The sequence below is a fragment of the Channa argus genome, chromosome 8 (assembly GCF_033026475.1).
Source record: "Channa argus isolate prfri chromosome 8, Channa argus male v1.0, whole genome shotgun sequence".
Taxonomy (NCBI): domain Eukaryota; kingdom Metazoa; phylum Chordata; class Actinopteri; order Anabantiformes; family Channidae; genus Channa; species Channa argus.
Window position 1 is genome coordinate 17,012,176 of NC_090204.1, and position 25,021 is coordinate 17,037,196.

The following is a 25,021-nucleotide window of genomic DNA, read 5'->3' on the forward strand; positions in this document are numbered from 1 at the left end:
GAGACTTATTTTATAGCCTCTGTCTCTTATGTATGTAAGTGTATGGGCACTGTTTATCTTTCCATACTGAATTTAATGCTTAGCATTAGACATTAACACACTATTTTATTTGAATCATTCTAATCAATAAGTCCAGGAGTGTGAAACTTGTTGCTCAGGCCATATTAATAATAATGTTATGGTCCCCCTCTGCAGCGCTGCCGTGTCCCAGCCTGTTGAGCGCCATGCTGTGGCCTTTCTTTTAATTTCATGTGTGATGGGCTCCTGGAACAGGACAAGTGTGCATCAAGTGGCTCTGGAGTTGACAGCAGCTGTGTCGCCGTCGGCAGGCAGAGATCAGCGCATGACCAGACTTCAACACGATGTGCACGATGATTTTCTGGCACGATTATGGATTTAATTTATTACCGTAATATTGAATTTGAACTTTTCTGCACGATTCTCATTACATCACTGTTTGTGATAGATGGTAAGTGACTGAATTTTTTAGCCTGTTACTCTGAGAGTTGAGAAGGTTTCAGATAATTGCCGTGCTTTCTTGTTTAAGGCCATGCTGCAGTATCATAGATTTTATCTTCTTAACTTTATAACCATGCGCCGTAATGTGTTAATTAAGCACCAGCCTCAATGGGCTTTTGTCCAGCTTCAAAGTGAAGTTAGATGGTGCAGCATTTCCCTGTGCAAGATACATCCCTCAACCTTACATGTGCAGTAACTTGCTTTTCTCGTTAACACTTTCATGCAATAATTTCATTAAACACTAATCCAATAAGTCAGCAATTTGATATCAGCTTCTGTAATTTTATTGTAGAGTGTAAATGTTTTGCATTTTAATCAGTCCATGTTTGGAATTTCAATTAGAAGTCAGTGAGGTTGACATTATTCCCTATGGTGATAGCGCACACGACTATGTAAAGAAGCCTAACAATGTGGAGGCGGTGTAGGGAATTGGGATAAGTGATGGGACAAAGGGGGAGATGTATGGTACGTCTTTTTGCTTCAGTAAAACCCCCAAATAACATGTCTTCTTATCACCACTGAAACAAATTATCAGACAGCTGCAGTGGCAACACGCATCAGTCCAGAGGAGATAGGTGTCCCACACGAGCTATTCTAGGACCTTCAGATAGGACCAAACAAAGACTGTTAGAAATCATTTGCATATGAAAAGAGCTTCATGCTTGCCTGCATGCTGTGGGAGGGGATGTGTGGTTGGCCTGAGATGTGTCTGAAATATGCAACAGGCTGAATCCTCTGAACTCAGCCTCCAGGCAGTTCTGGAAGACCAGATTATTCAGTAAAAAGCAAATCTTACAACAGACACCACCCAGTATGGTTTGCTTATAAAGGATTTTAACATTCAGAGTCTGTCTCTGTGACCTAACACAACTCCTGAGTTTGATGCTGTTACAGGGTTATAGTCAGAGCATCATCACTGGTACCTATGTTCTTCCTCACACCCCTGGGGCGGCTGAGCCCCATACCTCATTTCCACTGAGTCTAAGTCTAGACGTGTATAAGCTGCTCCTGGAGAAGCCTGCCAGCTGTCGGTGAAAAAGCTTGACCTCCATGAATGACAGAAGACTGTTGCCCAAGTTGATGAAGGTGGAGCGTCAAGTGTAATTGTACTCTTTGTATCTGTTTCTATAGTCTGCACTCAGCCTGATTGGGCTCTTGAAGGATGATTGTTGTGCATGATTATTGGAATAAAGCTGTTCTCAACAGTGTGGCCCCCACTTTCATAATGATGTTGAATCTTCCTTGCACCCATCATGCAAAACACACTTTCAAGTATTTCCATAACCATTGAATGTCCATATATTGCTTTCAAGATTGTTAGAGCAGTGCAGCCTGATTGTCATCTAATAGAAGGAGCACTTGTTCATCTGATTTGAAGCCTCCTTTTTGTGCCATCATGACCGTGTGTCCTCTTGTGCACATTCCGTGGATTATGAGGATCATTATTGCCATTTGTTCCATCTGGTGTTACGGCACTTTAAAGAAGCCTCACTGGCAGCTATTTGTCTTAGATGTTTTCTTGCATATGTAAATGCTATGGAGGGAAAGTCTAAATGTAGACATAATTTAGAATTAAACAGTAAGGAAGAGTGAAGAAAGAAGCAATGCTTTCTCACAGGATTGACGTCCTCAAAAAAGTTCTTCCTCAGTTCACAGTCAAAGTTGTCAATCTTTGAAATCTATCTTTTAAAAAATGAGGTTTTGCAGCTTTACACCATTACAACCCACAGAACACATTTAAAGAAATCGTATTTACCAGACTGAATGTTAAAGAAATGGAAAAACAGGATACATATTTTATGCGTCACAATGCTTTAGTGTGTGGCTGTTTTCCTTTTTCTAAATTCCATTGATTAAGGGGGAAATCTGTGTTTAGGAAGTTAAGGGCATTTGCCCAAATTACACAAAAAACTATTGGTTTTTTTTTTTTTTGGATTCAATGAGTTTTCTTTCAAGATAATTGGAAATGTCATTCAATAACTGTGCATTACATTTCCCAACATTACCATAACTCCCCTAAACCTAAAATAGAAGTTCAAACTGAAAAAAAAAAAACACATTTAAGTACAATTTGATTTTATAAGTTTGACAAAAGTGTTTCTTTATGTAATGTTTGTCTAAATAGATAACAGCACTAAGCAACATCACACTGTTGAAATAGGCTGAATGCTTGACACAGTAAAATTGGTTACCATGACAGCAAGTCATGATGCTCTGAGAGGCCCTTACAGTTAAGGTCCTTGTAATGGAAGCTGCTTGATAGAGTATTTATTAAAGTTAAATAGAAATGAACTAAAATAGCAACCAAGAGCCTGTCTGCTTTGTTGGAATTGTCTTTGTGTGGTTTTCTTTTTTTTTTGTGATAGTTACACAAAAAGCTTAAGGAGTTTTATATGCTGATGGAGAGGGAGCAGTTTTCTAGGGAGCAAACTCTAATACTTTTACAGTAACAAAGAAATACACATCAGAAAGTTGCCTTAATTGTGTCACCTATACATTTTACTTGTAACAAACTACTACACTAAATTCTTCTGTTCCAAGACTCAAACTATCAGTATTAAAAGAAATATATAGCATTTTTTACACAAGCTTTGCTCATCAATAGTCTAAATACTTGAGATAAGGATGCTCTGTGATATTAACATTTTTAAATATGATCTGCTCACAGGAACATCTGATAGTCTGCCTGCAACAGTAGACCTGTGTTCTCCAAATCCCTGCCAAAACCGGGCGATATGCAGAACCAACGGAGCAAGCTACTCCTGTTTTTGTGTGCCGGGATATCAGGGTTCTCAATGTCAGATTGATGTGAACGAGTGTATTTCCCAGCCCTGCAGCAACGGAGCCACCTGTGTAGACAGAGTGGGCAGGTTCTCCTGTCAGTGTTCTCCAGGGTTCACTGGTGAGTAAGAAACACTCGGGTTAGATGGGTCGTTCATGTTTCCCTAAGCTCTATGTGTGTTGAAAAAAACAGTTTGTGTGATTTTCGTGAGCTTTGTAAAACTTTGTAAAACAAATAATGGATATTTCTAGGTTTGAGCTTATTCTTTCCCCATTTCTCATTAAGACATAGCTGATTTAGCACAACAGTTCAAGGGATTCATTGAAAAAGTACTGCACTGTTTTCAGGTTTGTCACCTTTAGAGTAGCAAGCATCTGCAGATCCTTGCTGTGGGATAAAAGAGCAGACAACACATGATCGCAGCGAGTCCGAATGAAAGCTTCATTCATTTTTGGCCTTCTGTCTGAGCATGCTCACCTGTCCTCTGACATCTGTATCTCTTTGATGCTCACAGGGGCCACTTGTGAGGTCCAGATTGATAAGTGTCAATCACAGCCGTGTCTCAGTGGCGGTAGTTGCCATGACCACCCCAGTGGCTTCATATGCACCTGCCTGCCTGGTTTCCAAGGACACCGGTGCGAAATCAACATTGACGAGTGCCAAGAGCAGCGATGCCAGAATGGGGCTCTGTGTATAGACGGGGTGAATGAGTAAGTAGCCCATTTTCAGTCACACAAAACAAGTAGTAGTTGCCACGTTTTGACAAGCTGGACTATATCATCATGTAGTGTATTTCAATTTTAGCTCTTTAAACAGTGTCAGTAATGCTATTCGTGTGATTTCTAAATAATAATCATCTCATTGTTTGACCATCTCAGATACACCTGTGACTGCTCTCACACAGCCTTCACTGGCACTCACTGTGAGACCCCACTGTCACAATGCCACTCTGAACCCTGCTTCAATAGCGCCATCTGTAAGGATGTCCAGGGTAACTACACCTGCGAGTGCTGGCCAGGTACATGAAACATTTGGCAGCTCACACAAAGCATTTCTAATCTACTTTTGTTTTGTGTGTGTGTTTTTTAAAGGAGATTCATAAGGTCAAGAGACTTACAATATAACATTCAGGGGACAGAGATGTAAAAATCAGTTTGAAAAACAGAGAAAAATAAAATGCTGGAGATACACTTGAAATTACTGTAGTATCATAATGTTAGTAGAGAGTGTGTTTTCATCTGGGTGCTGGTGAATTTAGTAAAAACACAACGTTAGAATCTGGCCAAGGCCCAGATTTGATGTTTTTTTTAATCTTATACTTTATTCCCATTTGAACAGCTGTCTGTTTCGTCATTTCAGGGTTCGAGGGCCGTCAGTGTGAGATAGATATCAGGGAGTGTATCAGCAGTCCCTGCATGCATGGAGGCAGCTGCATTGAGAGGTCTTGGCAAGCCCTGTATGGCAGTGAGCCTCTGCTGCCTGAACACTACGACCACCAGCACGCTGCAGGCTACATCTGCAGGTGTCCTCCAGGAACAGCAGGTAATTTATTCTGACAAACCAAACTGAATTAATGATATGTTACATAAATCCCTAATGATGGTTTTACAGCAGTGAGCACTGTAATGTCCAGTACATTTCAACGTATGTGAGGACTTATAGAAATATATTGAACAGTAATATAGTACAAAGCACTGCAACAGCAACACCTTTGACACTTCCAGAAACAAACTACAGATAACACAGACGTGTCCAAAATACAAAATAACTTTCAATGAAAACTAAATGTTGCTTAACTGGACCCCAGTGGAGGTGGCTTTTGAAAAGTCATCTGAGATTATGGACCAGCAAGGTATATAAGCACACTTTAGTTGGAGCCTTCTATCCATTATCGTAACTGTTTATCCTGTCTGTTATTCATATTATATTTTCAGTTGCCAGCTGTTACTGGGCAAGAGGCGGGACAGGCCTCCAGTCTATCTTAGGGCCAACACAGAGACTGTTGTGCTGCCCACTGTAGCTTTACAGACGGGTAAAACGATGAGGCTGATCAGAGAATTCTAACTAATGGCCAGGGGTCACCACGATTGTGAAAATGTGTTGGCAGGGATGGTGGAGTCTGTTGTTGAATTTATGATTTTGTTTAACTGAACCATTATCAGTCAGCTTTGGCAGTGTTGTTATTTTAGCACCTCTCAGTAGTAAAGAAGACAGCAAGTCATAAACGGTACCATTTTTCAATAGCATTTTCCCATAATCATTCAAATCTAGACAATAATCACAATAATATGAATACATAACCACACCGTAATGCTATTTTTATCCTGTCTTTAGTCTGGTTCTGTGATGAGTACTTGAGTAAAGACACTGAGGAACAATTGGAACTATCAACTACCAGTCAAAAGCATGGTTCTGCAGTAATTGATAGTACTCCAGATAATACCATTCATTGATTCAGTACATTGGTGGTGACTTGTGTTCAGACAATGTGTTGCATTGTTACATTATATTATACTTTTCAGTTGCCAAAGCAGAAAATTCTAGCCCTCTTGCTTACACAAGAGTTGATCTTGCAATTGAGGTGAGACTGTGAGCTGTTTCCTGCTGAGAGTTGTGTTCTAAAAATTGACTCTCTGCCAGTTGCAGCGGCACTGACTCAGTTAGGTGGCCAAATAGCATTAGTTTAATCCCCAGGATCTGGCTTTGCCGGTCTCCTGACTGGAGCTATTCAGTTCTACAGTTTGTGGTTATAGAGAAGTGGACAAGGAGCAGACCTCTGCTGCGATGGCCTGTACACACACAAATTAATATGGTGCAGTTAGACAAGTTTGGGGCTATTTTGGAGGAAAAAAGGACGGCGTGATGTGGACACCTGCACCATGGATTTGGGGAATTTTGTTTCTTGGAGCAGGTAATATAAAAACAGTTTTGGTTTTGTCTTAAGTACACATCACAAATGTATCTCTTTAGCACAACATCAAATGCAAAGATTTGTTGAGACAAACACAAACAGAGAAGGAAGAGAACAACACACAGACAAGTAAGGTCTTTTGTATGTTACTGTTCCAGTGGCCTAATAGTTGGAGTATTGCTACATTAATTGCATGTGTATCAGTGCGTGAAACATGCACACGAGAAAAAGGTACTGAAGTAATATGTTGGAAAAGAGGAGAGAAAACCGGGCTTGTCTTAGTCTTTTCTACACCAGCAGTCATTATGCAACTTGTCTACTTAAGGGTCTGGCACAAGTTTATGAATGTGACTTGTTAATGGTAAACTAACAGACAACTGAATAAGGAGTAATGACAATTCTGCCTTTGAGAAAGTGGTAAAACTAATAAATATTACACAGTAAGTTGTTTACAGCAGCTATCGTGTTTTTAACATGCTTGACTTAGTCACATAGCTTTACTACTTTAACTATTTATTTCTTGTGTGAACAGGTTCCCTCTGCCAGGAGGTGATAAACCCCTGTGACCCCAGTCCATGCCAGAATGGGGGCAGGTGTGAGAGCCATGTTAGAGGCTACATTTGCCACTGCCCCCCACAGACTCTTGATGGGCTCCTCTATGGAGGTGTAAACTGTGATGTTCATCTTGTGGGCTGCGAAGGTCACGAATGCCAGAACCAAGGCTCTTGTTCTCCTTTCCTGTTGGATGAGACTCATGGCTACACCTGCTCCTGCCCACCTGGATACACCGGGCCCCTCTGCAAGACTCCCACCACCTTCTCCTTCGAACGCAGGGGCTACCTGCTGCTTCAGAGTCCCCTGGTGGAGGCCGAGGTCTCTTGCAACATCACCCTCAGCTTCCAGACTGTTCTGCCCAGAGCGCTATTATTCCAGCGGAATAGCAAGGGCCTACTGCTGAGCCTGGAGCTGGAGGAAGGGCAACTTCGTCTCACACTGAGGAAGGAGGCCTCTGCTGGGGCTGCAGCTGAGAGCCCCATTTGTGTTTTGGAGATTCCTCACAATGTCACAGACGGGAAGTGGCATTCTGTAGAGGCTGTGCTTGCAAACTGGATGCTCAGCCTGAAGCTCTCAGATGATGCCGGGAGATGTGGGAGAAAGTCGTGCCACAAAGCGGCCCCAGTCCAAAGCACCCTAGCTGTGCCAGTGTCGCCTCCTCAGAACACATTTATTGGAGGAGTGCTTCACGACTCAAATGGCCCCACTGACTCTCCACTTCCAGCTTTCATTGGCTGCATGCGGGATGTGTTTGTGGACTGGCAGCTCGTGGTCCCTGAGGAATGGCTGAGGGACTCTGCTGTGAATGTGTCTCCTGGCTGCAGCCATAGAGACCGCTGCCTAGATGTGCCTTGCCAAAACAAAGGACAGTGTGTCAACCTCTGGCAGAGCTATCAGTGCCTGTGTCCAAGACCCTATGAGGGACAGGACTGTGCAGAGGGTATGTTCACAACAGTGGAGTAATAGAATAGGTGACAACGGATGTAGATTATGGTTTGTAGCATAAAACCAGGTTTTACTTTTGCATAAACAAAAGGTTTAGTATATGCCATCACAAAAAAACACCTCACTGTCACTTTTAAGCTTTGAGATAACCAGATTAATTACCATTGGGGTCAAAGAGCACTGGGTACCTCTCACCAAAATTCCTAAGTACGTAAGTAAATAACATCCTGAGTTGTGGCTGTGTGACAGAAGAGAAGGCAGCAGGGATGAGGCCAATCAAAAGTCATGGTAAAGGACATAGCCCGAGATCCTCTTATCTAAAAACTGGATTAAGGATATGAGGAATTCTATTTTGAACTGACAAGGACTTTTCACCATTCAGTAAATAACAGTAGTCAATACACCAGAAACCGAGTGATAATATTTTAGGCAGTTTTTGTACTTACACGTACTTAAATAAACGAAAACGTTTAGGATTTCCACTCAGGATATCTATAGCTCTTTGAGTCCGTCGAAGCACATTACTGATCACACTGTCAGTGGGCATTTTTTAAACGCACATGTGCACACCTAGCTACAGGCGTTCAAAGTATTTACAGTCAAAGATTTTATGTAGCTATTATAGTGTGGTCTGTTTTCTTCTGTCTGTCCTCACCGGGTGTGTGTCCCCAGTATCTGGGATGCCCTGATGAGGCAACCAAACCACGGTGGAAAGTGCTGTATGAGGGCTGGTGGCTGCTTACATTTTTACTTTCTGTGCTTGTTAATTTATGGTGACCTCAAAATAAATTATTTCTTTTACTTAGTGAACATTTTGCAAATTCATACAAAATCTATTCTGCAATCTATGTTTAGTTTTGATGAGAAAACAGAACATAAAGGGCAATAGATTAATTACTATTAGTGCAAGCAGTTTTTGGAGAATGACACCAGTTACACACAGCTGTTTCCAAACTTCCTCTTTGTCTTTAGTTGAGTACAATATAGTATATTTTTATATTGTTAGTTTTCTATAGTTTAGTTTGGTTTTTTTTACATCTTTAACCTGATAAACATTTTGTTGTCTCATCTCACCATTATTTTGCAGAATATGTGACTGCACGCTTTGGGAATGAGGACTCACACAGTTATGCTGCATTCACTGTCACCGACGATCTGGGTCACAACTTCTCCATCTCCCTCTTCCTACGCACACGGAGGCCCAATGGACTCCTACTTGGACTTGGCAACAGCAGCAGCCTGTACCTGCACATTTCACTGCAGGATGGCAAAGTCACAGTTCACCTCAATAACTATGAGACCCTGAGAGCGGGCAGTGCAATTGATGACGGGGAGGTCCACTTTGTGAGTGTGGAAGTAGCTGAGGATCGTGTGATGCTCTATGTAGCAGCTGAGAAGCAAGGTGATGTGGAGGTCAGGACAGTCAATGTCCAAGCAGGAGACACTGTGTTTGTGGGCGGTCTGCTGGAGACGAGGATGACTTCAGTGCATGGTGGATACTTCAAAGGCTGTATTCAGGACCTGAGGATCAATGACAGAAGACTACAATTTTTTGGGCTCGACACCTCAGTGAGATCATATCATCTGGAGCTCATGGAAAATGTGACTTCTGGGTGCTCAGGGGACAATGCCTGCGGTGTGAGTAAAATGCTTTGTTTCAAAGAGTTGTAGAGTCTTTATAACTAGTGTCTATCTTCTCTGAATTTGAATGCATCTGTATTTCACATCCGTAGTGGAATCCGTGTCTCAATGGGGGGATGTGCTTCTCCATGTGGGATGACTTCACCTGTACCTGCCCCCCCAGCACAGCAGGGCGCCGGTGTGAGGAGGTCAGGTGGTGCGAGCTGTCACCTTGCCCCACAGACTCATGGTGCAGGATGCTAAACGGCGGATATGAATGTAAGCAAAGTCCAAACGTGTCAGACTGGCAGTACCTTAAGTGTCAAGTTCTTGAGAGTAAATCACAAAATGTAAATTTTAAGTAATGGAAATTTTGAATTGAAAGTAATTCATGTATGAAAGTGCTCTATGAATGTGTCTTTGTTCTGCGGTAAATAATACAAAATCAGAAAATTAATGTTTTGCTTTCAAGTGTGAAAGGTTAATTTAAGCAAATCACTTATTGTAATTGGAAGTCAAATCGAAAGTGTTTCTGGCTCCATGTCGACAGCCCTGGTTACCAGAAATCTTTAATCAGTGTTAGAAAGTCAGGTAAATCTTTACAACACTCTGCATAATTACAGTATCTACTGTGAATGCGGGAGAATCAATGATATCCTAATCTTTATTATTAATCTGACTTCTGTCTTCCGCATGTTTTTGGCACTTAATTACTTCGCAGAACTTTCAGCTAGAAACAACATTCACACTTCAAAACGTTCATCGTATAAAGGACACTTTTGTTTGTATAAGGCTGTTGAATATCTTTCATACTTTTGAAGATTTTTATTATTAAATATTTGGATGACATCATCAATGACATCATCAATGCCATCACGTAATTGCCTCTGACGTTTTTGCCTTTAAAGATTTTTAAGGCTAACTGGCTTTGAAGTTTGCCTAACCAGTATATAAGGAAGCGACGATTTGTTGCAGCTATTTCATCAAAAAGCGAAAATCCTTTCAGCACTGAAGCATTCGCAGTGCATTTTGTTTTTGGAAATGCTTCTTCTAGTTTTTAAATAATAGTGTGTAATAATGTGCCATCGTGGGAACAACATAGGGTGTCGAACCCTAAGTGATTAAGGTTCTTCATTTCATAAGATATTTTAGAAATAAAATAGTACCACTAGCGGTACAGTGAGTCACTGCGCAACATAAGCTGGACTTGATAAATAGTGTTTGTTCGTATATTGACATAAAAATGTGTCACCCTTAAGAGTTTTGTCAGTGCATCATTGTGATCATTGTGTGCATGAGTTGGTTGCCTCTTAGATGTACAGACACACACCTTAACTTCTCTTTGACCTTGTTTGTGGACTCAATTGGCCACCATGTAACTGCACGATAAAACAGGCTTGATTACATACTGTCCTCAATCTGCCCTCACAGTGGACTGTATGTGCTACTTAAAGAAGGATGGGCCTGAGGCCAGCTTATCCTTTTTTTGCTGGGATTAGTGGTGATTTGCTGTGGTGCTGTCTGTCTTGTAAGACAAATCACATCCAGTGATTAACTCAAGGTGGAACAATCGTCTGCTTTTAAATTCATTTCTGATAATAAGGTTGTCAAAGGAAAGGATTTTAATGTCATGCTAAGAAATGTCTCATATGTCTGAAATATGACATTTTAAATCAGTGCTCATCTCTTTGCCCTGGTTAAAGTGAGGCTAAAAAAGGTAAACCATCTATAAGGAAAAGCCAGCTGACAAAGGAAAGTTACTGTGTAAATACATAGCAGACTTTTTTTTTTTGCTCCTCTAGGCTACGCCAATGCAACCTTCCTGAATGACAGCACTGTGTTGTCCTACCGAGGAAATGGCCACATATTCCGCAATCTAACCGACCTTTCTCTAAACCTGCGCACACGAAGGCGTAACGCAGCTATCCTTCATGCAGAGAAGGGCTCGGCATTCATCACGCTCTCCGTCCAGGATGGTTTCCTCTTCATAGAGCTTCAGAGCCCCTCTTCAGATGACAGCGAGGAGGAGGAGAGACAGGAGGCTGTGTCCACAGTCAGCCTCAGCAGCCGGAGGATTGTCAGTGATGGTGAGTGGCACAATGTCCACCTGTTTATGGCAACGCCGTGGGCAGAAACCTCCCAGTGGACAGTAGTGCTGGATGAAGAGATTGAAGAAGCCAGGACTTCGAGGAGCCACGGAGGCAACTTGGACTTCCTTAGGGATGGGGTGGACATCTTTCTAGGGGGTCTGTCCCCTGATACTGGGTGGACCCTTGTTGGGTGTCTGAGTACTGTGGAGCTGGGTGGCATTGCTCTGTCTTACTTCAGCTCCTCTGATGTGAACTTCCCACGCCTACAGGAGGAGCGGTTTATCCAGACGTCGGTGAATGTACCGCTCCTCGGCTGCAGTGGAGCCCCCGCGTGTGAGCCCAACCCCTGCCTGAACGGAGGTGAGTGCCAGGACCTCTTCAACACCTACAACTGCACCTGCGCTGAGGGCTGGGCTGGGAGACGCTGCGACTTCAACATCAACACTTGCGCTTCCAATCCCTGCATCCACGGCAACTGTAGCGTAAATGGCCTCACCTACGTGTGCGCCTGTGAAGTTGGCTATGCAGGCGTGGACTGTGAGCAGGAGGTGGATGTGTGCGAAAACCACCTGTGTGCCCATGGAGGCACCTGTCTGCATGGGCCAGAGAGTTACGCCTGCCTCTGCCCTGAGAACTACACTGGACCCCTCTGCAGGTAAGTTCAGGTGTTTTCTGGATAAATACAAAGTGGAAAAAGTGAGCAGTTAGTGAGAATACTTACTAATTGGTGACTAGCAGAAGAGGAAACAATATGAATATTTTATGTCCCAACAATGACTTGCTCTCAACACAAAATACACACGTAATTGCTGTAAAACTGCACAGACAAGGAGCTGCGGCACAAAACGAACAAAATCCTTTACTGTAAATGTCTCCACATCTCTGCCTCTGCTCAGCATTTCAACCATGCCTGCAGTGAGCATCTCAGAAGCCTCATTTCTATTCTAGTGTCAGCCAGAAAAGGCCCCAGTCTGCTGTGGTGTCTCACTACACAAGGCTCTCTGGTTCAGAGCCAGTTTCTTTCCCCTGTCATCTACCGTTTGCCTCAGAGAACCAGCAGGGGAACGCCTCCAACCATTTATCCTGTAAACACACAGCTTCTTGCATTTTGCATCTTTTGCACAAGAAAAACCTTTGCAAGTGTCTCGCTAAGCAAGCCACAAGACAAGCTGCACATCTCCCTTTACTGGGAGAATCTTGCGCTGTAAAGTTTTCATCAAAATGACTTCTTGTTGTTTGTCTCTGCCTTGTTTTTGTCTTTCTACCCCCTCTCCCAATGTTTCTTTCTGCTTCTCTCCAGTGAACGTGTTGAAGAAATTCCATGGTACATTGTTGTCAAAAATGTGTAAGTCGTTTTTTTATTCTATTTCTCAGGTGTTCCCAGGTGTTTGTTTCCTGTTAGATATTTGTCTCTCAAATGTCATGTTTTTTGTTTAAGAGCGTGCAACAAAATGCCGAGCAAAGCTAATATTAATGCTCCCTCTGAAATTGTTTGTTTCAAAACGAGACGCAAAATGTTTCAATTGAGTGACAGCTGTGGTTCAAAAATTCCTAGCATCCAATTTCAAACTTCACCCTCCAAAAAAAACTGTGTTTTGTAACTGCTGACAGGTGAATTTAAAATTGATAGCAGATGAATTATTTGAATGTTGGATCAGATCTGCTCTGTTTTATGCAAATACAGTGTTTTAAAGGCCAAAGAGAAACGGCAGGTTCATTCATTCTTGTACGTATGATTTGGATTCCTGCTGGTGAGCAGTTGCCAGAGGTCTTAAATTGTATTATCCTGGTCGCCTCCTAAGCCTCTCGTCTCCCCTGTGGCAAACAGCAGGAAGCCGAACAATACAGCTTCCGCCCGGCGGATTTTTCTGCTTCCAGCTGATATAAAGACGTCAACTTCTGCTGCAATTGACCTGTTGAACCGTTCAGTATCTTTCAATGCTACAGTCTAAAAAAACCCCCCCAAAAAACATGCATTTTCCCTCTTTAATGTTTGTCTGTTTCATAGCAGACGGCCCAAGCTGCCAGTTTCTGTGTGTGGCGATGACACCAGAAACTACACCTGCTTCAATGGAGGCAACTGCACAGACAGAGAGCTCTCTTGTGACTGTCCACCAGGCTTCACTGGGCACCGGTAGGAAAATTGTTTCAAATTAAAACCTTTAAATAAGTAAAATCCATCCAGAGTTGACTGAGACTGAGAGGAGAAAAATGTTTTGTCACCTCACAGATTGTCCACAGATTACCGTATAACATAAAACTACAATACAGACTCAGCATATGGACTATTGTGTAGCACAACTCTAATGCAGCCTCATTAAAATTTTGGGTTATGAAAAAGTTTCCCCTTTTTCCAGATTTGGTGACATTGTGAATAAATTTCTTCACTGAGAGACATCGTGGATTTACACTGTGAAAACAGAAAACAAGGAACTTAATTTGTCACGTTTTCAGGGATCAGGTATCAGGACGCAGGTATCAGGACACTTGTCAGTATTTCTCTACACTGTGTTTGCTGCCAAAACTCATTGTACCACCCCAAGCCTCCTCTAGATTTTCTCTTTTTTAAATTTTGGACTTAACTAATTTTCATGTAAAGTATGGGTAAAGGAGGCAGCTTCCCAGGCAGAGGTCCGATTCTCAGAGAGTTTCTGGAAGAGCAGCCATCTTCCCTTTCATCCATTTGCAAGCATCTCTGAATGACCTGTGATTCTGTGTCTGCAGGTGTGAACAGGAGGTGGACGAGTGCAAGTCCAACCCCTGTCAGAATGGCGGCTATTGCCGCAACCTCCTCAACAAGTTCGTCTGCGTGTGCGACATGAGCTACGCCGGAGACATGTGCCAGACGGACGTAAGCGACATTTACTTTTACGTGGCAGTGCTGCTGTGGCAGAATCTCTTCCAGCTGCTGTCCTACCTCATCCTCAGGCTGGACGATGAGCCAGAGGTGGACTGGGGAGGGAATGACTGAGTGTGTGTGCGTGTGTGAGAATGAGGATGATTTGATAGAGTGGGTACAGAGGAGGGATTTGAAGTTTTGTTAGAGCATTTTCCCACATTAAGCACAGAGGACTCCAGATGAGGTGACTGGCACACTGCAAACATTAGGGTTTTCTCTAGTTTAATGAGAATTTAATGGTACATTAGAGCTGATTGTGTGCCTTAAAATAACACTTTGGTCATCTGAAGCACCTTATTGAACATAGGTATATACAATTTTTATTTAGTTTACACCTTTAAGTAGCTGTAGATCACAGAACCAAACGTTCTTTAAAACCAACACAACGGCAGCAGCTAAATAATTTCCCATACATCAATACAAATCAGCTTTTCTGCTCGTTGTTATCTAAATGTGATCGGAGAATTTTGCTTCATAGATGATTTAAAGACAAATCAGTCATTCCTATTAAGTAATTGATAAATCAAATAGTTGTTTCAGCCCCAGACTGCACAGGATGGCGACCTCTGCTCTATTATCAGTAAAGCACTTTTTGCTGAGGTGAGGAACACTCTAAAAAAACGTGTCACATGTAGTGATTCTCAGTGAAGATATCCTGTCAGTCTGAGCTGGATTTTCACAGCACCATACGGATGAATGTGTGAACTATCAAAAACACTCGTAGTTACAAAAACACCTTGAGGGCCTGGAAGACGACAAGATGTGTCACTTTGTTCTTGATGTGCGTTCAGAGCCCTGTGGTGACTGACTGACTGACTGACTGTTGTTGTTTTCTACCAAAGACAAACTTTGTCTCTAAATCTTCCTGTGTGAGGCAAAGATATTTTAAGCCTGAATTCTCGGCATCTCAGCCTAAACCCCACCTATTCACGTGTAGCGTCCTGTTGTGGTCACTGTTGTATAATGCTGTGAATCACTGCACTTGTGTGTTCCTCATGGTAGACTTACATGTGTGTTTTTGTCTGTCTCTCAGTGTTCTTGTACTGACATGTATTATACACATGACTTTTGTTTTTGTCTTTCCTCCATCGTATACTGTCCTCGTGTCCTGTCTCCTGTCTGTTAAATTCAGTCTCTGTCTTTGTTGTCGAATAAAAACAACTTTCTTATCAGTTTTGTTTTCCGTCTCTCTCTCTTCATGTCTTTCAACTAAACTCAGTCAAATCAAACATTTCATTCACATTTTCATCCACCTTTCCTCTAATACAAACTTTTAATCATTTTGTTGATTTCCTAACTGTGTATCAGTGTGTGGTTGTGTGTTAAGAAGTGCTGAAATCAGGTGGCAACTGTGAGTCCAAACATAGACGCTTAATCTTTCTTAACAGGATGTCGTGTGAGTATATCTCAGAATAACAAGTTCACTTACACTCACAGAGTGAATGCCATGTGCTACAGTATTTGGACACCTCTGTCTATATATGTTTGTACAACTGTCAATGTGGTTAAAAAAATAGGTTCACAGTTTTTTAAGTTTTAAATATTAGTCGTCATTCCTTCAGTTTATGCAGACTATTAAAGGCATCTTCATTTTAATTTTCAACCTGCTCTCTATGGCTTTAGTTTAGGTTGTAAATGTACAGTAATGTTTAAATCATCCCTCTGACTTCCCTATATCAAGATATTTCTCTGCTTCTAGCTGAAAAACTCCTCCCGATGGCATCACTCGGAGGAGTTTTTCATCATTAGATGTTCCGATGATGGAAGATCTGGAAGAGTTCTGGAAAAGGAGGTTGACCATAACTACAAACTCAGATGAAATAATCTGAACTGAAGGTTCCTCCAAGTGATGTCACCTGGAGGCATTTTTCAGCTAGAAGAAGAGGGATATTTTAATATAGGGAAGTCAATGGGAATTTTAATGGCATTTACTTACATGTACTACCCAAAAGCAGCAAGATTAAAATCCATGAAGGGCATGTTCTGCAAGTGTATCTGAGGTAATCTGAGGCTTCAGAAGTAAAATATACTGGATGCATCAGTTATCTTAACCTGAAGCTTCCTCCAGTGTTTCCCTGTTAAGTAGTCACCAAACAGAGGGAATTTTGCACTAATAACTATAACTTTGGAAGATACAGATGAGCCTAAACACATTTTTCAGGAATGAGGGCTGTACATTTGTCCCTCACATTACTTAGAAGCACTCTAACGACCAGTATGAACAGCAAGAGAGAAAAAGTGCATAAAGCCACCGGACTATTCAAATTATAAATGGGAACTTACAGTATTTTTAAATCACAAAATGGTTGTCCAGGTTTATATAGTAGAGTTTGACGGGGTTGCACAGATCCGTGACCTCCACCATAAGAATGCCCTTTTTTCTGGAATAAGGTTAGAGCCATCAAAACTAAAACACCTCCCACAACTTGTTTGCCCATCAGACCCCAAACATTCAATTAAGTGGAAAAAAGCAATGTGACATGTTTTAATTTTGATCCATCTGTTTTAAGACCCACACTAATCTGCACATAGCTGTGTGCAAAAGAACAAAATGTTGGAATAAGGTTAAACATTCACGTACTGTATGTGTGTAGTGTTCACCTGCCCACATATAGCACATTTGACCATCTATTGCATGCAATAGGGTTTCTCTCTCATACATCTTCCACTACCCTTCTACCTGCTATTGTTCATGTCTGTGTTCATGTGTGTGTGTGTGTGTGTGTGTGTGTGAGAGAGAGAGAGAGATAGATAGAGATAGGGAGAGAGAGCCCAGCCAGTTCTAATGGTGAGAAAAGAGGAGGAGGAAATGGGAAGCAGTTTTTCAGTGTCTGCACTGATGTAGCCATCCTTTCAGGGCGAGAGAAGCAGAGAGGGAGAAATGTGCTTCGCCAGCAGAAAAGCAGCATCTGGCGCTGAAGTGCAGTTTCAGCAGAGATCTGGTGGCATTCATAGAAGTTCGGTCTGCTTCACAGAAATGTATGAGGGTAGCTTATCTGGCACACACACACACACACACACACACACACACACACACACACACACGCACACACACACACACACACACAGCAGGTTGATAGTGCTGACAGCAGAGAAGCATAGCTGTCGTCTCTCTGTGTGGAGCTGCTCTGCAGAGGCTTCAGGTGGCCTTGCCGTGTACCTTAGAGACTGGTTAGTTAGACATTTCCGTGTCTGTGTGTGTGGCAGTCGATGACTGATGGCAGGTCCTGGCTGCGGGCTGCTCGGGCTCACTTGTGTCACACTTGCTCTGACAGGCAACTGTGCTACAGTGACAGGTAAGCACTTTCCAGGAGTCAACAAAGAACCTGTAGCAAGGGAAAGAAAGTGTAATGTCTACAGTGTCGAGCGTGGGTGCATAAGTTATTTTTTGCCTCAGGATATGGATGGTTGTATTTTTATTAGAATTATGTTTCTATGTTGATTGCTCAATGTAAAGTTTGCTGACTTCTGAGATTTTTTTTCAGAGCCTTGTGCAACCTGACAAGTTTAGTACAGAGCTTTAGTTATGAAGATAGTGTCAGCGAGAATTTTAAGGGTTATAGAGTGATACGTACAACTGTTGTGCTGTTAGTAACCTTGTAGCAGTGTCACAATTATCACACCACAAAATGGCTGATCTAAGTGGATATGTTGCTTCGTCTTTTCCTGCTGGTTAATGGGTGGTAACAATCACTCAACTCGTGGCGAGGTCAGATGTCGGATGTGTGTTTGCATGCAGGGTAATTGTGTTTCAGGTTGATGATGAGGCTGTGGTGTGTTGGTGTGTGAGGATCAAAGGGCTGTAAGTTACAAATGAACCTTAGCAGGTTTGACAAACCATCAGACACATGTAAAACAGCTTTTCTCCTTCCTTAAAAAGAAAAGTGTGAGTGTGTGTGAGAGAGAGCTATTTCTGGTGTGATCTTGGTCTTTTTTTTTTTTTTTTGGTAATGTGCGCTATGTACTGTGTGCTGATGGGATCACCAGGCTGTATGGTGTGTGTGTCTGTGTGTGTGTGTGATTTTCCACAGATGAAGCATGCTCCGCACAGCTCACGGTTGGCTGCTGTACTGGCACCGTGTCTGGTTGGGTTGGCGATAGTGGGGATGCTGGGGCTGGCGCTGGCTGTAGCCAAACTGCGAGAGAAGCGGCAGACGGAGGAAGGTCTCGGTCTGCGGCAACTCGAGGCTCCTGGTGGTCACAACCCACCTGCTGAGCTGGAAAACACATCCATCAGCACTTTGGCAGCACGTGTGGAGCGCCTGGTGTAGTGTCAGCAGTCAGGAGAGAAGTGTGTGTGAGTGTGTGTGACTGAAAGTGTAAGGGAGAGACAGATAAACAATGTATCATGTGTATGAAGTAAACATTTCTTGCAAGCACTTATTTTTGTTTTCCGCCTTCCTGCAGTTGACATCTGAGGGCTTGACCTCTGACCTCTTACTGTCCATCAGTCTGGTGTCTGTTGTCCTGCTGCTGGTTCTTGTTCTAACATCCTTTGGCCTGGTGATGACTCTAAACCGCCGCGCCACCCACGGCACCTACAGTCCCAGCCGGCAGGAGAAGGAGAGTTCACGGGTGGAGATGTGGAGCATTACCCAGCCACCACCTATGGAGAGACTGATATGAGGTGCCGGCACGGACAGTGTTTACATACGAGCTGATTTTTTTAGTTATTACGATGACAGAGGAGCTGATACCAGATGTAATACTATTTCAAACTGGTTCCAATATTTGAATCATACATGTAAAGATGGTCTTTGCCTTGCGGTAGAACCATCCTAAAGTTACAGATGCCGCTCTTCACTTGCATATGCACATGCTGTCAGACCATGTACACGTCTTTTCCATTCACCTTGATGCAAAGATTTTGTGTTCAAAATATACTGACGCTGATACATCGTTACATCACCTCGCTAAAATTGAAACATCCATGCATCGTGTTTATCACAGGAAATGGATTTGCTGCCAGTTGTGATGTCCCTCATCAGTGACCATTCCCACTGCAATAATAATTCTTAAAAGTCTGATTTCAGCATAAGTTTCTAGTTAGGACAACCTGTGTATTGTTAGAACTAAGAATGGTCTTGTCTAAGGCGTAATTTCAAGTGTATTTACTGTATTGATTACTTTGTTTATTGCTTTAAACAATTTTTTGGAAACATAATTGTTCGGAACATGTTCAGAAAATCTGCAGTTAAAATAGATTTAGTTTTAATTTATATCCTGTCTACAAAGTAAAGATTTTCATTTCATTTTACTTGTGCAGCATTAAAGCAGTTCTTGTTATTTCCTCAGGCTCTATTAACACATTTCTGTACTCCTATACTGAAATACCTGGCCCCATGTTTTCCACCTGTACTGTAAATCTGTGGTAGTTTGACGAAGCTTTAACAACTTCACTTAGGAAAATTCAGTGTAAGCTCAAATGAAGATAATAAGGACGTTAGAAACGGCACAAGATTACATAATAAAGTAAAACACGGGTAATATTGTACTTCAGGGGAAGTCCGTCTGAACAATCCGAATCTAATTTCCAATTAATCAAATTACTTTTAAACAACAGATGCACAGTGAACCTAGGACATATGGGGCTCGTAAAAGGTTTATTTTGATTGGTAATCTTGTTCTGGCTGTGGTAATTTTAAAGCACAGTGACTATTTTGTCAGTAGAATACAGCTTTTTCCCCACATATAGTGAGTGTGTTTGTTATTATGGCTTATTGGTGTTGGAGAAAAAAAATCCACCCAGAGATGCATAAGCATGAAACAGTATAATTTATTTTTAGTTCACAGTGCATACATTGTGCAGTTGTACAGTTACTCATCAATAGCACATCAGATTGACCTCAAGTCGTTTAAGACTTGTTTTCTTAGAAATTAGAACATGCAAGTGTGCACAAAAATTCAGTAAATGGCATATTGAAGAATCAACCATCATTACAATACCCAAACGAGAGACTGAGAAACAAACTTGCTCACTGTAATGGTCAGTGTATTTATTTGTGGTTTTGCTGAAGTGATGTAAAAGTTCTATGTGTTTTTATACTCAATAGTATACCAGTAAAAGCTGCTACATAATCTCTCACCTCCCACTCACTCAAAATTTGTAACTTCATGACAGTTATTTACTGATAACTTTACTCTCTACTGTCAGCTGAGTACTGGGTATCACAAGCCTGCAGATAATGAAATGCAAATCCCCTGAAAACTGTTTCTTCATCATTGTACATCGTTAGTGTAAATGGAACAAGCTTTTCAAATCATCCCCACCAGCAGCCAACTGCTCCTCACAATCCTCAGCAGTAAGATTTATAGTAGGCAGTAACCAAGAAAGTAGAAATGTTTTCTTCAACATAAAATGCAAGGCAGATGACATTTATCGCTATAATAAGCAATGCAAGGCAGAATGACTGTGTCCTCTGGTCCCCAACGTAATTTCCATCATTCTTGATTTGATGGAAGCAATACATACTGAAATATTAATTCATACCAATAGAAAGGAGTACGTCTGGAAAATGAAATAAAATCAAAGTATACAACATAATACATACATACGTGCAGGTACGGTACGCGATGTACCGTGTACAGTAGAAGTTTTTGAGTCTCTGTTTATTTTAACCAGATGTCAACATGACTTACTACGTAGTTCGTTTTGTTGATATATTCGTTTTTTTTTCCAAAAATAAAATCTAAAACATTCAAATATTAGGTGTCTTCTTTTTTTTTTAAAACAACATATAACACCACCATTATATATTATCCAGGTACCGTAAAATATACTCAAGCCAGCAAAAATACATGTCTATTCAATTGAAAATAATTTTATCATCAATATGAAATCAACAAGAGAAATTCCTCTGAGACACAACTCTAAATACAATTAACCCAGAATGAGTGTTTAAGGTGTATTTTTTTTTTTTTTGTAAGGAAAATAACAAAAAAAGGGCACAAACTACACATCTAATCAGCTAATAGTACACTCAAAGAACAGTTCTAATCTACAAAAGAACAAAAAAACTCAGAGAACTTTTTTGAATTTCAACAGGAAGATACCCACCATCAGTAGCAAAGGAAAAACGCTGAGTCAGTCAGGTGGCACAGCAGCCAAAACTAAACAATAAAACAGCTAAAATGTTAGTGCCCAAGTTCAATTCAGGTCAGTTTCTCAGGTGCAGATAGGGGTTTTGCATCTGTCGTATAAATATCAAAATGTTCCTTACTGAAAATATTGCATAGCCCACCTTAGAATAATACTGTACTTTGTTGTGATTATACTGGGTGGTACTTATACCATATAAGGCACACCATACTGTACACTCTGATATTAACACTCACAGACGCACCTCAGCTCACACAAAGGTAAATAGTTTCATTTTTCATTTTTTTATTTATGGGCGTATCACCCCTTCTAGAAACTACTTTGATTGTGATTAAGTTTCAAGTAGAATTCTGCATTAAAAAGAGAAAAAAAAACTGACCTTTTGATTATTTTAAACTATTGCATAGTACATCTTTAAAGTATTTGCAATGAATTAGGCCAATAGACAGATTGTGTTGGAGTCTGTTTTTTCTTTTTTTCCTTTTTGGATTTACTAGGGCTGATTCCTGGACTTTTAGAAGCAAGCCAAAGACTTTATGAGCAAACTGTTAACCCAAAGCAGCACTCAAAAAGTGGAGAAATGGTCGCTATTAAACTGCCACACTAACTGGCGTCTGGCATAAATCATAAGAACAACGAACCATAAACGTAATGATCCCAACACAAGCACATGAAAAAAAAAAAAGAAAAAGAAAAAAAAAAGCTTTCTTCTTTTCTCTGTGGCGACACAGAGAATGATGGGAACCCACAGTCTCTAGATGCAGCGTTTCTCTGTATAGGAGAGTCTGTTATAGAGATACATTAAGCTCTGTACACATTACATCCATGTAGCTACTCTCTGAGGAGAACCATATTGCTTCATTACAGTACAATCATCAGGCACTGCATTATGTTACAGTGCGTCACTCTAACCTGGAAGGACAGTGATTGCATTTCCTCATGTGGGACAAAGAAGCAAAAAACAGAACAAAATAAAATTCTTCTAGGATATCAAGTCTGGTGATAGCCTTTTAGGTTTGGTCTTTTCAAGGGACTTGTTGATGTTAACACAAATGTAAAGTAATACCAACTTAAACTCTTCGACTACTGGCCACTGCTTGTAAGAGAGTGAAAGTTAGATGTGCTGAGAGTAGTAAAAGTCAGAAGAGTAGGAAAAACAAGATGAGGAGAAGAGCGGCGACAGTGAAAAGAGGGAAACAGATCAAGCATGGACGCTGGCTTTTTCAAGTCATCCATTTTAGGCTGACGACACTGTGTTTGCATCTCTTCAGAGTGACAGAAATGTCCTGAGGAACACGGGAAGGGGAGAGGGACAGAGGTTTCTGCATGCATATCTCCATTTAGAATGCTTTACAGTAAAATCAGCAGCTTTAAGCACATCTTGCATGTTAGCTATTCCCCCAATCTAGAGATACAGTGCTGTTTAAATACTATTTAATTGTTGCATTTAAGATTTGACATTACTCTGATTACAAAGTACCTGTTATGGTGTCTATCAATTAAGACACAACCATTTCAACACAAATCACATGTCCATTTAAGGCATGATGATTAAAAAAAAAAGATTATATAACACAGTGTATCCTTAGTTTCAAAGGCCAAAGTGGACTTTGTGGAAATTATTTTAGTACCAGGTAGGAATAACTGAGTATTATTTCTTAAACTACAAGTGCAAATTAGATTTGATCTTGTAGGAACACTGTGTGTAAAACATGGCGTGTTGGTCTAAAGTTGTTGTTACTTAAACCTAACAAAGTACTGATCCTTTTCTAAATTCATTTATGGAATGTGAATAATAATTCTCTGTTCTTTTTTGTGTATTACATTCTGTAAACAATATGTTACACGATGAAAGATACACCACTGATGTCAGACAGAAATTCAGATGGCTACCGACGGAAATATTACGATGAGCTGTAAATACACTGCAAAAACCTCCTAATGTTTTTAAAGAGTTGTATTGTCTTAAAACAAGTTACGAATCTCTCAAAACGGGATAGCAGCACTTCAAAAGCACACAGGAAATCTAAATGCAGTGCCCTCAATGTGTGCCATCCCAGTTGACAAGATTTTTCACAAGAAACATTTTGTACTCTAATCGGAAAAATCTGCTACTGCAGTGAGAGTATTGTAATTTGTATTTTGCTTTGCAAATTTTAAAAAAATATTTAAAAACAAAGTTTAAAACAAACATAATTCCTAGGATTTAGAGTTGGCATTTTGCTTTTAGACACAAACAGTTATTTCTGGTTCCCTTTTATTGAAAATGGGTGGTAGTACGTCTGGTACAGTAGCAGATTTTTCCATAGAAAACATCAGTGACAGATGGAGAATTTTGCAGAGCACCATATCATCTTTTTCTCTCTGCAACAGAGGTCGCAGCTCTGTTTGTGGCTACATGTGGAACATCTAATTTATTTTAAACTTTTCCTGATTGCCCAGTGTTGCGATAACAAACCTCAAAACCCATAATATTCTCTTGAGACTGCAACTAACTGTAACTGAAGAAGAACAGTGAAAATAGTTTAGAGGAACCTATGGTATTTTACATCCCTTAGGACTCATCCGTGGCTTTGCCCTGGACCTGATGGTGACTGTTGTTGCAGTGAACCTGTGAGAGCTGCAGGCGGGTTTGGAGAACAGAGTGGAGGCAACACATGGATTCAATCTCCTCGAGGAGACCTTGATCCTGCACCACAGCCGCCTCTGAGCCCTTGGCCTGACCCAGACACAGACCGAGTCCCAGAAGCTCCTCCTTGGACACTTCTTTTTCCCAAGGGACCTGCACAGCTGACCTCCTGTTCTGCAATGGTCTCGCCTCAACCCCTTGCTTTCCTCTGCTGGCATGCCTCTGGAGGGCTTTTTCCTGGTACTGCTTCACCGTCTCCTTAGACAGCACTTTCCTCCTCAGCATGCTGGTGGAGGAGGACTGGTTCTGAGGAAGCTCAGTGCTGGCTTGGGGGTCGGAGATGGTCCGAGACCGGCTCGCTGGTTCATCTGAATAGTCTGCATGAGAAACGGGTGCTGGAAAACTGTAGGTGTGATAGAGAGTGGAAGATGGCTGTGTGGGTGTATACGTCTTACACAGTACTGGCGAGTAAAGAAACAGGTCTCCTGGTTGTTGTCCTGGAGGTAGAGAGTGAGGGGCCGGGTCATTGTCAGGCTGATGAGGGGAAGTTGGGGGCTCAGAGATGTCAGGCTCCTCAGCAGGTGGAAAGGTGGTGATGACTGGCACAGAAGCAGCTGCTGCAGGTTTCTTTGAAGCCTTCAGACTGCTCTTGTTGGGCTGTCTGCGTGGAGATGGTGGAAGGTGTTTTCCGTGGACCGCGCTGTCATCCTGGCCCATATTCCAGCCCCCTTGATCTCCAACTCCCCCACGGTCACTCTCATCTATAGGTTGAGACTCCCTGGAAGGTGCTGGCTTGGTCTGGGATTGAAGACATGAAATAAATGCCATTAAAATACTTAAACTGACTTCAGTGTCATCAAAAACATGGCGATCTGTGGGCGAAAACCACATTTCCTGCATATCAAAACCAGGATTCTGCACACTATTTAGGTGAAGTTGCCACATGCACAGATTGGTGCATCTATCTACAAG

The 25,021-nt window shown here is 41.6% G+C and overlaps 2 protein-coding genes across 8 annotated transcripts in view; one reads left to right on the forward strand and one right to left on the reverse strand.

Moving 5' to 3' along the window:
* The first annotated feature begins 266 nt into the window (after positions 1–266).
* Positions 267–20,424, forward strand: crb1 (crumbs cell polarity complex component 1). Of its 6 annotated transcripts, none has more exons than XM_067512934.1 (14): positions 267–469; positions 3,188–3,421; positions 3,816–4,011; positions 4,180–4,319; positions 4,661–4,843; positions 6,745–7,707; positions 8,800–9,350; positions 9,446–9,611; positions 11,135–12,077; positions 12,723–12,767; positions 13,431–13,556; positions 14,147–14,273; positions 18,353–18,618; positions 18,729–18,864. In XM_067512934.1, the coding sequence occupies exons 1-13, from the start codon at positions 391–393 to the stop codon at positions 18,590–18,592; spliced, it is 3,993 nt and encodes a 1,330-aa protein (XP_067369035.1). In that variant the 5' UTR covers positions 267–390; the 3' UTR covers positions 18,593–18,618; positions 18,729–18,864. The 6 variants fall into 6 exon arrangements, with proteins under 6 accessions (XP_067369035.1, XP_067369036.1, XP_067369037.1 ...); XM_067512935.1 differs by having other exon boundaries at positions 13,434–13,556; XM_067512936.1 differs by lacking the exon at positions 18,353–18,618 and having other exon boundaries at positions 18,729–20,424.
* The window catches only part of dennd1b (DENN/MADD domain containing 1B), a 101,544-nt gene continuing 96,600 nt past the window's right edge, over positions 20,078–25,021 (reverse strand). For both annotated transcript variants that reach the window (XM_067512942.1, XM_067512941.1), the window contains one exon: positions 20,078–24,847. In XM_067512942.1, coding sequence (XP_067369043.1) covers positions 23,975–24,847 — 873 coding nt within the window. In that variant the 3' untranslated portion in view covers positions 20,078–23,974. The remainder of the gene's footprint in view (positions 24,848–25,021) is intronic.

What these genes read in the sequence shown, in the direction of transcription:
- crb1 (XM_067512934.1), top strand. Translation starts at nt 391, where the DNA reads ATGGATTTAATTTATTACCGTAATATTGAATTTGAACTTTTCTGCACG. An exon ending in CAGGGGACAATGCCTGCGGT is followed by an intron (nt 9,351 to 9,445) that starts GTGAGTAAAATG and finishes TCACATCCGTAG; the next exon opens with TGGAATCCGTGTCTCAATGG. An exon ending in TACATTGTTGTCAAAAATGT is followed by an intron (nt 12,768 to 13,430) that starts GTAAGTCGTTTT and finishes TCTGTTTCATAG; the next exon opens with CAGACGGCCCAAGCTGCCAG.